This window comes from Salmo trutta, chromosome 10, assembly GCF_901001165.1.
Source record: "Salmo trutta chromosome 10, fSalTru1.1, whole genome shotgun sequence".
NCBI classification, from domain to species: domain Eukaryota; kingdom Metazoa; phylum Chordata; class Actinopteri; order Salmoniformes; family Salmonidae; genus Salmo; species Salmo trutta.
In genome coordinates this window covers 31548823-31566093 of record NC_042966.1, presented here as the reverse complement: position 1 = coordinate 31566093, position 17271 = coordinate 31548823, and the positions used below count along the sequence as shown (strand labels likewise).

At 43.0% G+C, this 17271-nt stretch overlaps 1 protein-coding gene across 1 annotated transcript in view; it reads right to left on the bottom strand.

The window, feature by feature from the left end:
* The window catches only part of wdr27 (WD repeat domain 27), a 168809-nt gene extending 152547 nt beyond the window's left edge, over window positions 1-16262 (bottom strand). The window contains exons 1-11 of the mRNA XM_029765300.1: window positions 16175-16262; window positions 15623-15824; window positions 13821-13962; window positions 13519-13643; window positions 13242-13355; window positions 10043-10094; window positions 9895-9965; window positions 9695-9821; window positions 8489-8576; window positions 918-1000; window positions 620-684 (exon numbers count right to left, since the gene is read on the bottom strand). Coding sequence (XP_029621160.1) covers window positions 620-684; window positions 918-1000; window positions 8489-8576; window positions 9695-9821; window positions 9895-9965; window positions 10043-10094; window positions 13242-13355; window positions 13519-13643; window positions 13821-13962; window positions 15623-15796 — 1041 coding nt within the window. The 5' untranslated portion in view covers window positions 15797-15824; window positions 16175-16262. The remainder of the gene's footprint in view (window positions 1-619; window positions 685-917; window positions 1001-8488; window positions 8577-9694; window positions 9822-9894; window positions 9966-10042; window positions 10095-13241; window positions 13356-13518; window positions 13644-13820; window positions 13963-15622; window positions 15825-16174) is intronic.
* Between the last annotated feature and the right edge of the window lie 1009 nt (window positions 16263-17271).

Genomic DNA, 17271 nt, shown 5'->3' with positions numbered 1-17271 from the left:
TTAGGTAGAGGACAGAGCAATGTGTGAGACCCACTGCTCACCATCTGAGAGGACCTATGTGTTGTATTCCTCCACCATTCTTTCCCATTTCCACACCTCTGAGTATTTTCCAGATCTCTTGGAAGCTGCTCATTTTTCATAATAATATACTTTTTTTTTTACAACTGACATTTAACTCCATACAAAAAATAATTTCAATAAAAACACTTTTCAAACTTTTGTTCCCTATACTTACTTTTGAGCGTCTTAGAGACTTCACATACACTGAACCTACAGTATTTTTATAACTATGCAATTAGCAGTTTATGGTTTCACGAGACTAGGACTATGGGAGATGTAAAGGCTTTACAAGGTTTGCCTGTGGTTTGCATCCAGGAGGAAAGTGAGTTTTTCTGTTACGAATGAGAGGCAATTATGTGTTACAGTGTAGGGTAGGCCTAATTTCAGGGAATTACACCCGTGTCTGTCTGCCTCCCCCTCCGTCTTGCTTTTGGTCTAATTCAGTGAAGTGAAACAACAGTGAAGCAGGTCTCAATGGTGATTTACTCACACTGTTATCCAGTCCTTGGGACATGGCCCATGACAACAGTGAAGCAGGTCTCAATAGTGATTTACTCACATTGTTATCCAGTCGTTGGGACATGGCCCATGATCCAGCCATGGTGATGCTCAAGTTGGGGTGGTCTGTAAGAGAGACAGAGTGGGATAATAGCTAACATAAATAATAAAGGGTGGAATACAAATGTCTGCTGAAGGGTAAAAACATAGATCTCAGGGACTCATCTGGCACCATGGTCTATGTAGGTGAGACAAACACACACCTATCTCCACTAAACTCTTATCATACACATGGGCATATGTTGGTGAAACACACACACACACACACACACACACACACACACAGCAGTGTAGCATACCTCTGAAAAGTAGTGTCATGTGGAGCTCAGAGGTGCCCAGGTCAACCAGGTAGAGGCCATCAGAGCTTCCCATCCAGACCCAGCTGTTATCAATACAGGGGGCATAGACAGAGAACCTTATGCCATATGGAAAAACACACACACACACACACACACACACACACACAGGAAGAGAACCATGTGGAAAACGCTGTTACACATTATTCCATCAAAGGGCCTTTGTCTTCTCCTCTTCAATCTACTGAATCAAAGTAACCCCACACTAAAGAGGAGATTAAAATGTAACCCCATACCAAAGAGAAGACAATGTAACCCCGCACTATAGAGGAGATGACAATGTAACCACACAATAAAGAGGAGATTACAATGTAACCCCATACCAAAGAGAAGACAATGTAACCCCGCACTATAGAGGAGATGACAATGTAACCCCGCACTAAAAAGGATAATACAATGTAACTTCACACTAAAGAGGAGAAAACAACGTAACGCCACACTAAAGAGGAGAAGACAACGTAACCCGCACTAAAGAGGAGAAGCCAAAGTAACCCCACACTGTCTTCTCCTCTAGTGTGGGGTTACTTTGGCTTCTCCTCTTTAGTGTGGGATTACATCGTCTTCTCTTTAGTGCGGGGTTACATTCTATTCTCCTCTTTAGTGCAGGATTACATTTTATTCTCCTCTAATGTAATCCCACACTAAAAAGGAGAAGACAATGTAACCCAGCACTAAAGAGGAGAATATAATCTAACACCACACTAAAAACGAGAAGACAATGTAACCCCACACTAAAGAAGAGAAGACAATCTAGCCCCACACTAAAAAGGAGAATATAATCTAGCCCCACACTAAAGAGGAGAATATAATCTAACACCACACTAAAAAGGAGAAGACAATGTAACCCCACACTAAAGAGGAGAATATAATCTAACCCCGCACTAAAAAGGAGAAGACAATGTAACCCCACACTAAAGAGAAGAATATATAACCCCACACGAAAGAGAAGACAATGTAACCCCACTCTAAAGAGGAGAAGACAATGTAACCCAGCACTAAAGAGGAGATGACAATGTAACCCCACACGAAAGAGGAGAAGACAATGTAACCCGGCACTAAAGAGAAGACAATGTAAGCCCACACTAAAGAGGAGAAAACAATGTAAACCCACACTGAAGAGAAGACATTTAACCCCACACTAAACAGGAGAAGACAATGTAACCCCAGACTAAAGAGGATAACATAATCTAACCCCACACTAAAAAGGAGATGACAATGTAATCCCGAACTAAAGAGGAGAAGACAATGTAATCCCACACGAAAGCGGAGAAGACAATGTAACCTCACACTAAAGAGGACAATACAATGTAACCCTGCACTAAAGAGGAGAAGAAAATGTAACCTCACACTAAAGAGGAGAAGAAAATGTAACCTCACACTAAAGAGGACAATACAATGTAACCCCGCACTAAAGAGGAGAAGAAAATGTAACCCCACACTAAAGAGGAGAAGAAAATGTAACCTCACACTAAAGAGGACAATACAATGTAACCCTGCACTAAAGAGGAGAAGACAATGTAACCCTGCACTAAAGAGGAGAAGACTGTAACCTCACACTAAAAAGGAGATGAGAATGTAACCTCACACTAAAGGAGGAGATGACAAAGTAACCCTATACTAAAGAAAGACAGTGTGGTCGGCAACTGGTGAGATGGCAAGGCATACACACACACACACCACACCACCAACTGGGAGCATTGGGTTTGATCCAAGCCAAGGCTGAATTTTCCCCTGGTTTAATGCTGCATACAGTGCCTTCAGAAAGTATTCAGACCCCTTGACTTTGCACATTTTGTTACATTACAGCCTTATTCTAAAATTTATTGAATAAATAAAAATGTCAGCAATCTACACACAATACCGCATAATAATGAAACGAAAAGAGTTTATTTTAGAAAATGTATCAAATGTAAAAAACAGAAAAACCTTATTTACATAAGTATTCAGACCCTTTGCTATGAGACTCGAAATTGAGCTCTGGTGCATCCTGTTTCCATTGATCATTCTTGAGATGTTTCTACAACATGATTGGAGTCCACCTGTGGTAAATTCAATTGATTGGACATGATTTGGAAAGGCACACACCTGTCTATAAGGTCCCACAGTTGCCAGTGCATGTCAGAGCAAAAACCAAGCCATGAGGCCGAGGGGATTGTCCGTAGAGCTCCAAGACACGATTGTGTCGAGGCACCAATCTGGGGAAGGGTACCAAAAAATGACTGCAGCATTGAAGATCCCCAAGAACACAGTGGCCTCCATCATTCTTAAATGGAAGAAGTCTGGACCCACCAAGACTTTTCTTAGAGCTGGCCGCCCGGCCAAACTGAGCAATCGTGGGAGAAGGGCATTGGTCAGGGAGGTGACCAAGTACCCGATGGTCACTTTGACAGAGCTCCAGAGTTCCTTACAGAAGGACAACCATCTCTGCAACACTCTACCAACCAGGCCTTTATGGTAGATTGGTCAAACAGAAGCCATTCCTCAGTAAAAGGCACATGACAGCCCGCTTGGAGTTTGCCAAAAGACACCTTAAGACTCTCAGACCATGAGAAACAAAATTATCTGTGTCGATAAAACCAAGATTGAACTCTTTGGCCTGATAGCCAAGCGTCACGTATGGAGGAAACCTGGCACCATCCCTACGGTGAAGCATGGTGGTGGCAGCATCATACTGTGGGGATGTTTTTCAGTGGCAGGGACTGGGAGACGAGTCAGGATCGAGACTGGGACGAAGGCTCACCTTCCAACAGAACAACGACCCTAAGCACACAGCCAAGACAGCGCAGGAGTGGCTTCGGGAAAAATCTCTGAATGTCCTTGAGTGGCCCAGCCAGAGCCCGGACTTGAACCCGATCAAGTATCTCTGGAGAGACCTGAAAATAGCAGTGCAGCAATGCTCCCATCCATCCTGACAGAGCTTGAGAGGATCTGCAGAGAAGAATGCGAGAAACTCCCCAAATACGGTTGTGCCAAGCTTGTAGCGTCATACCCAAGAAGACTCGATGCTGTAATCACTGCTAAAAGTGCTTCAACAAAGTACTGAGTAAAAGTTCTGAATACTTACGTAAATGTGATATTTCAGTTTTTTATTTGTAATAAATTTGCAAAAATGTATAAAAACATGTTTTTGATTGTCATTATGGGGTATTGTGTGTAGAGCGATGAGGGGGAAAAATGTAATACATTTTAGAATAAGGCTGTAACGTTACAAAATGTGGACAAAGTCAAGGGGTCTGAATACTTTCCAAAGGTACTGTATGTACATCATAAGGTGGTAACCAGGGAACTATAGCATCTCACGCTGTAGAGTAAATAGACAGAGTGGCAGAGGAGAGGAGACAGGGAGAAGAGGCTCTTCAACCAACAACGATCCTGTCCAACATAGTCCACTGTTTAGTTTAAGTAGTGAAGTCCATGCCTTGCCTCGACAAATAAACTCAGGAAAATGTTGAACTGTAGTAGGAAATAACAAACCATGATTGACTAGGCCTAGAAGTCTGTGATACATGTTGTGTTTCTATAACTGCTAAAACATTTATTGTTATATACTGATGTGGTAGCCTGGTCTCAGATCTGTTTGTGCTGCCTTGTCACCTCCTATGGTCATTGTCACGCCTTCATGAGTTAGCTGTACAGATGGTTATGTATACTGACATGAGTTGGCTATATAGCACAAACCAATCTGGGACCAGGCTTCTGTTGTGGCACACTGCATTGCTTTGATGCCTACTCTAAGATTCCTTGTGATGGACATATCAAAGTCAGAGACTTGTGCCCTGACAGTGCGGACCATTCTAAACTAATCAGTCAGTCACCCTATGGCCTACAGACAGTATGCTGCACGTGCACCCCTTGTGCATCCCAGGCTTTGCATAGTGTCTACAGTACTTCACCATGGCAACAGGTGCTGATTGGACAGCCTGAGACTGTTAACGGCACTTTAAGTAGCCTTTAATAGGAAGTGTCCTGCTATCGCTGTGGAAACACCACTCTGACACCCCAACATACCCTGTTAGTCACTACCAATAAAGACATGAACACCTGCAAGGCTGGAGAAATATAAATGTAAATATATAACGTCGTCATTTACGATATCATATTTTCCTGGATCACTCAAAACTCCTGGTCTGTGGAAATAATGACGAATCAAGCACTCTCTACATGACCTGGGGAAACAGGCCTAGTAGGCTGTAATAAAGACCAGTGGTTCTCAACCAGGGGTTGGCCTATCCACAGGGGTACTTGAGAAGACTCATTAGATCATAGGCTTACTGGTAAAGTCTAATCAAATCAAATATAATAATATTTGTCACATGCTTCGTAAGCAACAGGTGTAGACTAACAGTGAAATGCTTACTATTCCTAACGATGCAAAGAGAAAAAAGACAAGTAATGGAAAAATAATAACACAAAGAATAAATACACAATGAGTAATGATAACTTGGCTATATACACGAGGTACCAGAACCGATTCATTGTGCAGGGGTACGAGGTAATTTGGTAGATATGTACAGTACCAGTCAAATGTTTGGACACACCTACTCATTCAAGGGTTTTTCTTTACTTTTACTATTATCTACATTGTAGAATAAACTATGAATTAACACATATGGAATCATGTAGTAAGCAAAAATTGCTAAACAAATCAAAATACATTTTATATTTTAGATTCTTCAAAGTTGCCACCCTTTGCCTTGATGACAGATTAGCACACTCTTGGCATTCTCTCAACCAGCTTCATGAGAAATCATTTTCCAACAGTCTTGAAGGAGTTCCCACATATACTGAGCACTTGTTGGCTGCTTTTCCTTCACTCTGCGGTCCAACTCATCCCAAACCATCTCAAGTGGGTTGAGGTCGAGTGATTGTGGAGGCCAGGTCATCTGATGCAGCACAATCCCTCTCCTTCTTGGTCAATAGCCCTTACAAAGCCTGGAGGTGTGTTTTGGGTCATTGTCCTGTTGAAAAACAAATGATAGTCCCACTAAGCGCAAACCAGATGGGATGGTGTATCGCTGCAGAATGCTGTGGTAGCCATGCTGGTTAAGTGTGCCTTGAAATCTAAATAAATCACAGACAGTGTCACCAGCAAAGAACTCCCACACAATCACACTTCCTCCTCCTCCATACTTCATGGTGGAAACCACACATGCGGAGATCATCCATTCACCTACTCTGCATCTCACAAAGACACAGCAGTTGGAACCAAAAATCTAAAATTTGGACTCATCAGACCAAAGGACAGATTTCCACCGGTCTAATGTCCATTGCTCATGTTTCTTGGCGCAAGCAAGTCTCTTCTTACTGGTGTCCTTAAGTAGTGGTTTCTTTGCAGCAATTCGACCATGAAGGCCTGATTCACACAGTCTCCTCTGAACAGTTGATGTTGAGATGTGTCTGTTACTTGAACTCTGTGAAGCATTTATTGGGGCTGCAATTTCTGAGGCTGGTAACTCTAATGAACTTGTCCTATGCAGCAGAGGTAAACCTGGGTCTTCCTTTCCTGTGGCGGTCCTCATGAGAGCCAGTTTCATCATAGCACTTGATGGGTTTTGCGACTGCACTTGAAGAAACTTTCAAAGTTATTGAAATGTTCCAGATTGACTGACCTTCATGTCTTAAAGTAATGATGGACTGTCATTTCTCTTTGCTAATTTGAGCTGTTCTTGCCATAATATGGACTTGGTATTTTACAAAATAGTGCTTTCTTCTGTATACCACCCCTACATTGTCACAAAACAACTTATTGGCTCAAACGCATTAAGAAGGAAAGAAATTCCCAAATTTACTTTTAACAAGGCACACCTGTTAATTGAAATGCATTCCAGGTGACTAACTCATGAAGCTGCTTGAGAGAACGACAAGAGTGTGCAAAGCTGTCATCAAGGCAAAGGGTGGCTACTTTGAAGAATCTCAAATATAAAATATATATTATTTTGATTTGTTTAACACTTTTTTGGTTACTACATGATTCCATGTGTTATTTCATAGTGTTGATGTCTTCACGATTATTTTACAATATAGAAAATATAAAAAATAAAGAAAAACCCTTGAATGAGTAGGTGTATCAAAACTTTTGACGGGTACTGTACATATAGGTAGGGATAAAGTCACTACGCAATAGGATAGATAATAAACAGTAACAGCTCCGTATGTGATGAGACAAAAGAGTCAATGGTCATTGCAGATGGTCCAGGTAGTTATTGGTTAACTATTTAGCAGTCTTATGGCTTGGGGTTAGAAGCTGTTCAGGGTCCTGTTGGTTCCAGACTTGCCAAGCGGGAGCAGAGACAACAGGCTATGAATTGGGTGGCTGACAATTTTTAGGGCCTTCGTCTGACACCGCCTGGTATAGAGGTCCTGGATGGCAGGGAGCTTGGACCCAGGGATGTACTGCACTGTATGCATTACCCTATGTCGAGCCCTGCGGTCAGGTGCCAAACAGATGCCATACCAAGCAGTGATGCAGCCAGTCAAGATGCTCTCAATGGTGCAGCTGTAGAAGGTTTCGAGAATCTAAGGGCCCATGCCAAATCTTTTTAGCCTCCTGATGGGGAAGAGGCGTTGTCGTGCCCTCTTCACAACTGTGTTGGTGTGTGTGGACCACAATAGGTTGTTAGTGACCTGCTCCACTACAGCCCTGTCGATGTGGATGGTGGCGCCCGCTGTTTCCTGTAGTTCACGTTTCCTGTAGTTCAGCTCCTTTGTCTTGCTCACGTTGAGGAAGAGGTTGTTGTCCTGGCAGCACACTGACCTGCTCCCTGTAGGCTGTCTCATTGTTGTCGGTGATCAGTTCTATCACTGTTGTGTCGTCTGCAAAATGAATGATGGTGTTGGAGTTGTGCGAGGTCACGCAGTCGTGGGTGAACAGGGAGTACAGGAGGGGACTAAGCACGCAACCCTGAGGGGCCCTCGTGTTGAGGGTCAGCGTGGCGGATGTGTTGTTGCCTACCCTCACCACCTGGGGGTGGCTCGTCAGGAAGTCCTGAATCCAGTTGCATAGGGAGGTGTTCAGGACCAGCATACTTAGCTTGGTGATGAGCTTGGATTGCACTATGGTGTTGAATGCTGAACTGTAGTCAATGAACAGCATTCTCATGTAGGTGTTATTTTTGTCCAGGTGAGAAAGGGTATTGTGGAGTGCAATAGAGATTGTGTCATCAGTGGATTTGTTGGGGCTGTATGCAAATTGGATTGGGTCCTGGGTGTCTGGGATGATGGTGTTGGTGTGAGATATGATCAGCCTTTCAAAGCATTTCATGGCTACAGATGTGAGGGGGCACTTCACATGAGAGATATTTCAGGGGAAGTCCGGGCAGAGCAAGATGTACTTGGTGCAGTAATCGAAAAAGGTTTAGAAACACTGATATAAACTACAAAGGCATCAAACATCTGCTAAAATAGACTGTGACAATGGGTTAAACACGTGATGTGTCAAGTGATAAATTAGGAAATGTGTTGCATTAACCCCTTTTATCTACAGTGCATGGACCCTGGAGAGAAACCCATTTTACCTCTGCTGCCCATGATCAATGTCAGGCCTGTCATAAGCACAAACTCTGAGGACTGGCTTTGCCGTCTCCACTGGGTCTGGAGGGATTCCTGGAACGAAACACAACAGGTGGCTTGGGGTCATTTATTATTTTATTTTACCTTTATTTAATTAGGCAAGTCAGTTAAGAACAAATTATTATTTACAATGACGGCCTACCAAAAGGCAAAAGGCCTCCTGTGGGGACGGGGGCTGGGATTAAAAATAAAGCTAATAAAATAAAAATATTAGGGCTAAACACACATCACGAAGAGAGAGACAAAACAACACGACATAAAGAGAGACCTAAGACAATATCATAGCATGGCAGCAACACATGACAACATAGCAGCAACACATGACAACACAGCATGGTAGCAACACAACAACAACATAGCAGCAACACAGCATGGTAGCAACACAATATGACAACAACATAGCATGGCAGCAACACATGACAACACAGCATGGTAGCAACACAACATGACAACAACATAGCATGGCAGCAACACATGACAACATAGCATGGTAGCAACACAACAACAACATAGCATGGCAGCAACACAACATAGCATGGCAGCAACACATGACAACACAGCATGGTAGCAACACAACATGACAACAACATAGCATGGCAGCAACACATGACAACAACATAGCATGGCAGCAACACATGACAACAAAGCATGGTAGCAACACAACATGACAACAACATGGTAGAAACAACATGGCAGCAGCACAACATGGTAGCAGCACAAAACATGGTACAAACAACATTGGAGCACAGACAACAGCATAAAGGGCAAGAAGGTAGAGACAACAATACATCACGCAAAGCAGCCACAACTGTCAGTAAGAGTGTCCATGATAGAGTCTTTACGAAATATGACAAAAAATGCTATTGAGTTATTGGATGGGCAGTCAGACACAGCATATTACTATATAACCCCAAACCTCCTACAGAACATAACTCAGTGTTCTGATTCCATCTAGTGTTAGGAAAAACACTTTCAAGTTTACATTTTATTTTACTCATAATGTGAGAGAAAAAGTGGGAAATAAGTTTAAGTTCATGTTCCAAACGTTATGTGAAAATGAAAATGTGTCTTTGGCTAGCAGGCATATGGCTAAAACACATCACAGGAAACAAACAAATCATGTCCATAACTACTTTACTATCTTCTCTTACCTAGTACACCACCAGTCTGTGGTGCCACTGTGTCCAGGTGCCTTTGGTGTCGTTGCTGCACCTTGTGAAGGTCCAATTTGGTCACCAAATGACATCTGTGGTCCTCAGGAAGAGTGAAGCTCCACACCTGGAAACAATGGGAAATCACAGATTATCTGTGTGTGTGTGTGTGTGTGTGTGGTTGTGTGTGTGAGACCAACCTGTCCATCAGCAGCACCAGTGACGAGCTGCCTGCTCTTCTCCAAGAACAACACACTGAGTAGTGGAGATGCTGGAGGACAGAGAGTTATTATTTACTAAATATCAAACCAAATGTACCGTAAACTGGTGTATCCACTGTTCACATACCTGACAATACAGCAGACTGGTAGAGAATCTGTTCCATTTTTAATCCCCAAACCTTTCGAAAAGAGAAATGATCAATTGGTAAACGTTTAAAACCTGTTCCTATGGACAACAGCCTCTCTTGGAACAATAAACAGACGATCGCACATGTGAAATGATGCAAGTTACAGCTAGCTGACTGACTTAGTTGCTAAACATATCATTTCTACGTAGAAAGCTACAGTGTAGTGTACACTTTGATAAGGGATGCAAAATCAACTTCGAGCAAAATAACTGAAGCCAAGTTATTTTTTTATTTATTTCACCTTTATTTAACCAGGTAGGCTAGTTGAGAACAAGTTCTCATTTGCAACTGCGACCTGGCCAAGATAAAGCATAGCAATTCGACACATACAACACAGTTACACATGGAACAAACAAAACATACAGTCAATAATACAGTAGAACAAAAGAAAACAAAAAGTCTATATACAGTGAGTGGAAATTAGGTAAGTTAAAGCAATAAATAGGCCATGGTGGAGAAGTAATTACAATATAGCAATTAAACACTGGAATGGTAGATATGCAGAAGATGAATGTGCAAGTAGAGATACTGGGGTGCAAAGGAGCAAGATAAATAAATACATACAGTATGGGGATGAGGTAGGTACAGTGAGGTAAAAAAGTATTTGATCCCCTGCTGATTTTGTACGTTTGCCCACTGACAAAGAAAGGATCAGTCTATAATTTTAATGAAAGGTTTATTTGAACAGTGAGAGACAGAATAACAACAAAAAAAAAACTGAAAAACACATGTCAAAAATGTTATAAATTGCATTTTAATGAGGGAAATAAGTATTTGACCCCCTCTCAATCAGAAAGATTTCTGGCTCCCAGGTGTCTTTTATACAGGTAACGAGCTGAGATTAGGAGCACACTCTTACAGGGAGTGCTCCTAATCTCAGCTTGTTACCTGTATAAAAGACACCTGTCCACAGAAGCAATCAATCAATCAGATTCCAAACTCTCCAAGACCAAAGAGCTCTCCAAGGATGTCAGGGACAAGATTGTAGACCTACACAAGGCTGGAATGGGCTACAAGACCATCGCCAAGCAGCTTGGTGAGAAGGTGACAACAGTTGGTGCGATTATTCGCAAATGGAAGAAACACAAAAGAACTGTCAATCTCCCTCGATCTGGGGCTCCATGCAAGATCTCACCTCGTGGAGTTGCAATGATCATGAGAACGGTGAGGAATCAGCCCAGAACTACACGGGAGGATCTTGTCAATGATCTCAAGGCAGCTGGGATCATAGTCACTAAGAAAACAATTAGTAACACACTACGCCGTGAAGGACTGAAATCCTGCAGCACCCGCAAGGTCCCCCTGCTCAAGAAAGCACATATACATGCCCGTCTGAAGTTTGCCAATGAACACCTAAATGATTCAGAGGACAACTGGGTGAATGTGTTGTGGTCAGATGAGACCAAAATGGAGCTCTTTGGCATCAACTCAACTCGCCGTGTTTGGAGGAGGAGGAATGCTGCCTATGACCCCCAAGAACACCATCTCCACCGTCAAACATGGAGGTGGAAACATTATGCTTTGGGGGTGTTTTTCTGCTAAGGGGACAGGACAACTTCACCGCATCAAAGGGACGATGGACGGGGCCATGTACCATCAAATCTTGGGTGAGAACCTCCTTCCCTCAGCCAGGGCATTGAAAATGGGTCGTGGATGGGTATTCCAGCATGACAATGACCCAAAACACACGGCCAAGGCAACAAAGGAGTGGCTCAAGAAGAAGCACATTAAGGTCCTGGAGTGGCCTATCCAGTCTCCAGACCTTAATCCCATAGAAAATCTGTGGAGGGAGCTGAAGGTTCGAGTTGCCAAACGTCAGCCTCGAAACCTTAATGACTTGGAGAAGATCTGCAAAGAGGAGTGGGACAAAATCCCTCCTGAGATGTGTGCAAACCTGGTGGCCAACTACAAGAAACGTCTGACCTCTGATTGCCAACAAGGGTTTTGCCACCAAGTACTAAGTCATGTTTTGCAGAGGGGTCAAATACTTATTTCCCTCATTAAAATGCAAATCAACATTTTTGACATGCGTTTTTCTGGATTTTTTGTTGTTGTTATTCTGTCTCTCACTGTTCAAATAAACCTACCATTCAAATTATAGACTGATCATTTCTTTGTCAGTGGGCAAACGTACAAAATCAGCAGGGGATCAAATACTTTTTTCCCTCACTGTAGATAGCCCATCTGTAAACAGCCCATCTATGTACAGGTGCAGTGATCTGTGAGCTGCTCTGACAGCTGATGCTTAAAGCTAGTGAGGGAGATATGAGTCTCCAGCTTCAGAGGTTTTGCAGTTCGTTCCAGTCATTGGCAGCAGAGAACTGGAAGGAAAGACGACCAAAGGAGGAATTGGCTTTGGGGGTGACCAGTGAGATATACCTGCTGGAGCGCGTGCTACGAGTGGGTGCTGCTATGGTGACCTGAGATAAGGCGGGGCTTTACCTAGCAGAGACTTGTAGATAACCTGTAGCTAGTAGGTTTGGCGACGAGTATGAAGCGAGGGCCAACCAACGAGAGCATACAGGTCGCAATGGTGGGTAGTGTATGGGGCTTTGGTGACAAAATGGATGGCACTGTGATAGACTGCATCCAGTTTGTTGAGTAGTGTTGGAGGCTATTTTATAGATGGCATCACCGAAGTCAAGGATCGGTAGGATGGTCAGTTTTACGAGGGTATGTTTGGCAGCATGAGTGAAGGATGCTTTGTTGTGATATAGGAAGCCGATTCTAGATTTAATTTTGGATTGGAGATGCTTAATGTTAGTCTGGAAGGAGAGTTTACAGTCTAACCAGACACCTAGGTATTTATAGTTGTCCACGTATTCTACGTCAGAGCCGTTCAGAGTAGTGATGCTGGACGGGCGAGCAGGTGCGGGCAGTGATCGATTAAATAGCATGCAATTAGTTTTACTTGCGTTTAAGAGAAGTTGGAGGCCACGGAAGGAGAGTTGTATGGCACTGAAGATCGTCTGGAGGTTAGTTAACACAGTGTCCAAAGAGGGGCCAGAAGTATACAGAATGGTGTCGTCTGCATAGAGGTGGATCAGAGAATCACCAGCAGCAAGAGCAACATCATTGATGTATACAGAGAAGAGTCGGCCCGAGAATTTCACTTGTTAGTGAATAACCTGACTGTACCTTAAACGTGCGGTCTTCCGATATGGACACCAGGATGACTTTGTTCCATGGACAGAACTCAGCTGCTGTCAAAGGTCCCAGGTGGCCAGCCAGAACAGACAACACTTCCTCTATCTGGAGGTCAGTCAAACAGACAGTGTATGCAATAGAAGATAAGATAACTTTATTGTCCATTCACTTGTCAGCATCTTACAAGAATTATAAAAACATAACACAAACACTTGTTATAAAGGATGAATTTGAGGAGTAGAGTACACATTCAGCATGCTGTACTTACATTGGAGTTGAGTATGTATACTTTCGCCCCTGAGCATGCAGCCACTCGCTCATCACAGGGACAAAATGACAGATGGACTACCTTGCCCAGTAGTGTCCCAATAACTGTACCAGACGCAACTACCCCTGAAAACATCTATGATTTTAGTATTTCAATAATTGTACTATAAAGCATTGTAAATTCCAAACTGAGTAAGTGATTGATTGATTAAATGAGGCCTTACCAGTATATAAAATGTTGCCACTGAATTTAAATGTATTGTTGTCTTACTGTTCATACAGCTATGAAGCAAAAATCCTCACCCTCCCTAGTTCTCCTGTAGCAGCGCCGGATGTCCCAGACTATGACATAATCTGCAGAGGCAGAGCAGAGCAGGAGAGGGTCTCTACCTGTCCCAAACACCATGGCAGAGATGTCTCCATGGTGACCAGTCAGTCGCAGGGCCTGCAGAGGGGAGGAGATGCATTGGAGTGTGGTGGAGCCACATGATGCAATGATTGAACAGGCAGATTTCTTTACACTTATAGAAATTCTCCAGTACTTTTGTAGAATTTATAGCCAGTAGTTCTGAAAGTAGCGCTCACGAGCCAAAAGTGGGCACCAAAAAATGCGTACTACGTCACATACAGTTCCGGTCAAAAGTTTGGACACACCTATTCATTCTAGGGTTTTTCTTTATTTTATTATTTTCTACATTGTAGAATAATATTGAAGACATCAAAACTATGAAATAGCACATATGGAATAACGTTGTAACCAAAAAAGTGTTAAACAAATCAAAATATATTTTATATTTGACATTCTTCAAAGTAGCCACCCTTTGCCTTGATAACAGCTTTGCAAACTACTTTCCTAAAGACTCATGGTCTGAGAGTGTTAAGGTGCCTTTTGGCAAACTCCAAGGCGGCTGTCATGTGCCGTTTACTAAGGAGTGGCTTCCATCTGGCCACTCTACCATAAAGGCCTGATTGGTGGAGTGCTTCTGGAAGGTTCTCCCATCTCCACAGAGGACCTCTGGAGCTCTGTCAAAGTGACCATCGGGTTCTTGTGTAACCGATGTGAAATGGCTAGTTAGTTAGCGGTGGTGCGCGCTAATAGCGCTTCAATCGATGACGTCACTTACTCTGCGACTTTAAGTAGCTGTTCCCCTTGCGCTGCAAGGGCCGCGGCTTTTGTGGCGCGATGGGTAACGATGCTTCGTGGGGTGTCAGTTGTTGATGTGCGCAGAGGGTCCCTGGTTCGAGCCCAGGTTGGGGCGAGGAGAGGGACGGAAGCTATACTGTTACACTTGGTCACATCCATAACCAAGGCCCTTCTCCCCCGATTGCTCAGTTTGGCTGGGCAGCCAGGTCTAGGAAGAGTCTTGGTAGTTTCAAACTTCTTCCATTAAAGAATGATGGAAGCCACTGTGCTCTTAGGGACCTTCAATGCTGCATACATTTTTTGGTACCCTTCCCCAGATCTGTGCCTCAACACAATCCTGTCTCGGAGCTCTACGGACAATTCCTTTGACCTCATGGCTTGGTTTTTGCTCTGACATGCACTGCCAACTGTGGGACCTTATATAGACAGATGTGTGCCTTTCCAAATCATGTCCAATCAATTGAATTTACCACAGGTGGACTCCAATCAAGTTGTAGAAACATCTCAAGGACGATCAATGGAAACAGAGTGCACCTGATCTCAATTTCGAGTCTCATAGCAAAATGTCTGAATACTTATGTAAATAAGGTATTTCTAAAAAACGGTTTTTGCTTCATCATTATGGGGTATTGTGTGTAGATTGATGAGGAAAAAATATAATTTAATCAATTTTAGAATAACACAGTAACGTAACAAAATGTGGAAAAAGTCAAGTGGTCTGAATACTTTCCGAATGCACTGTAGTCGCCAAAGTTCCCGAAGCATGTATTTAACGGTGGGAAGCTACTGAGGAGGGCATATAGGTATTTTGATAGTATCAAATCTTAGATGCCATCTTCTCCTGGTGTGACCTTGAGTAAGGATGTGTGTATGTCTCTGTGTGGGATTGGGAGATAAAACAGAACATCCTTTTGGCTAACATCCGTTTCCAATTTATACTGTAGGACTGTCTGTAACTGACCTTCAGCTCTGGGTCCAGGAGACAGTGTATCAACAGGTCCTTGCCTTGTAGTGGTGAGGCACAGTGAGAGGAACAGCAGGCCAGCTGCAGGTGAGATAGCAGTCTATCACAGGACAAGGATAGCTTTTCCACCATCAGCCTGTTGGTCCCTCTGCCTTCCCCACAACCATCCATGGTGATCGTTTCTAGCTATGTAGTTACTCTGAAAACAGCAAAAATAAAGAAATCATAATCCATTGAAATAAATGGATAGCTAGTTAGGCTAACAACCCACTAAGACCATATTGATAACCCAAATAGGTGCAGCTAAAATATTATTTATCGCTACATTTGTTGCAGTAGCTGCACTGTGTACTGTCACTCACAGTCTTTCTAGTAGGTAATAGCTAAGAGCTGTAGGTGGTCTGTAGTAAGGATTACCCAGCTAGCTAAAGTTAGCTAACTAGCTAGCTGGGTAACAGAGCACATTTCCTGCAAACTGACGTTAGCTAATACTTTAGGCAACAGTCGTATTCTAACATAATATATTCTGCAACATAGATAGTCACCCACCTTAAAATAAATGCAGGTTAATTGTATCTCTAGCTGACTAGCTAAATATAGCAAATTCCTCACTACACCCTTCTAGACCAACCAACAGCCTGCAATATGGGTCAAAAAGTATTCTGGAGGGTTGCCTGGATACCGGGGACAACAACAGCAGACGCTCAAGTTTCCCCTTTCACATGTGTTGTAGTACTTTCACCTACCGCCAGGTGATACTGTTGTCATGTGCATGGCTTTCAGAGAGCTTGAATCGTGAATGGCCGGGTCACAACTTCGTGAATGGCCGGGTCACAACTGTTGTATGCTGGGTAACTGGCAACGTCAACAGCCGAACCTTCTAATTCAGGGGTGTCAAACTCATTTTAGCTCAGGGGCCACATGAAGGAAAATCTATTCCCAAGTGGGCCGGACCGGTAAAATCATGGTATATATAACTTAAAAACAACAACTTCAGATTGTTTTCTTTGTTTTAATACGATCAACATAAAACATAAAGCTGGAGCCTGAGGACAGTGTGTCCACAATAGTACAAGCACAACATCACTATTAATCATAAAACACCTCAAGTTTATTTGAAAATTCTAAAGAAAAAGAACACACAAACACACAATGCCTCAGTGATTCACAAAAGTATATCACAGATCACAGAACTATATCAGGGTGTCTCATGCAGCACTTTAAGTGGGGTTGCATAGTTTATTTGACTCCTGATACCTGGCATCTTTTAGCTTTCACCAGCGCATCAATATCAGGCGTCACATCCTGAGTGGCAGCCAACTTCAGGATGTGATTCAAGTGCTTGTGCGTGAGCCTTGAGCGCAGCTTTGTTTTATTTATGCTCATTACAGAGAAAACTTGCTCACAAAGATATGTGGTTCCAAACATGCACAACAGTTTTGCAGCGAGGGCTGTCAAGTTGGGGTAACCTGGCAAGAGATTCTGATAAAATGTGTCCAAGCCAGCTGCGGCAAATTTGCCCTTCATATCCGAGTCACACTGCAAGTCTATTATTTCAAGTTGGATGCTGACGGGCAGATCAGAGGGATTCACGGTGAATGGCGAGCAAAAAACGTTGAAGTCTTTCTCCAGTTCACCAAAAATCT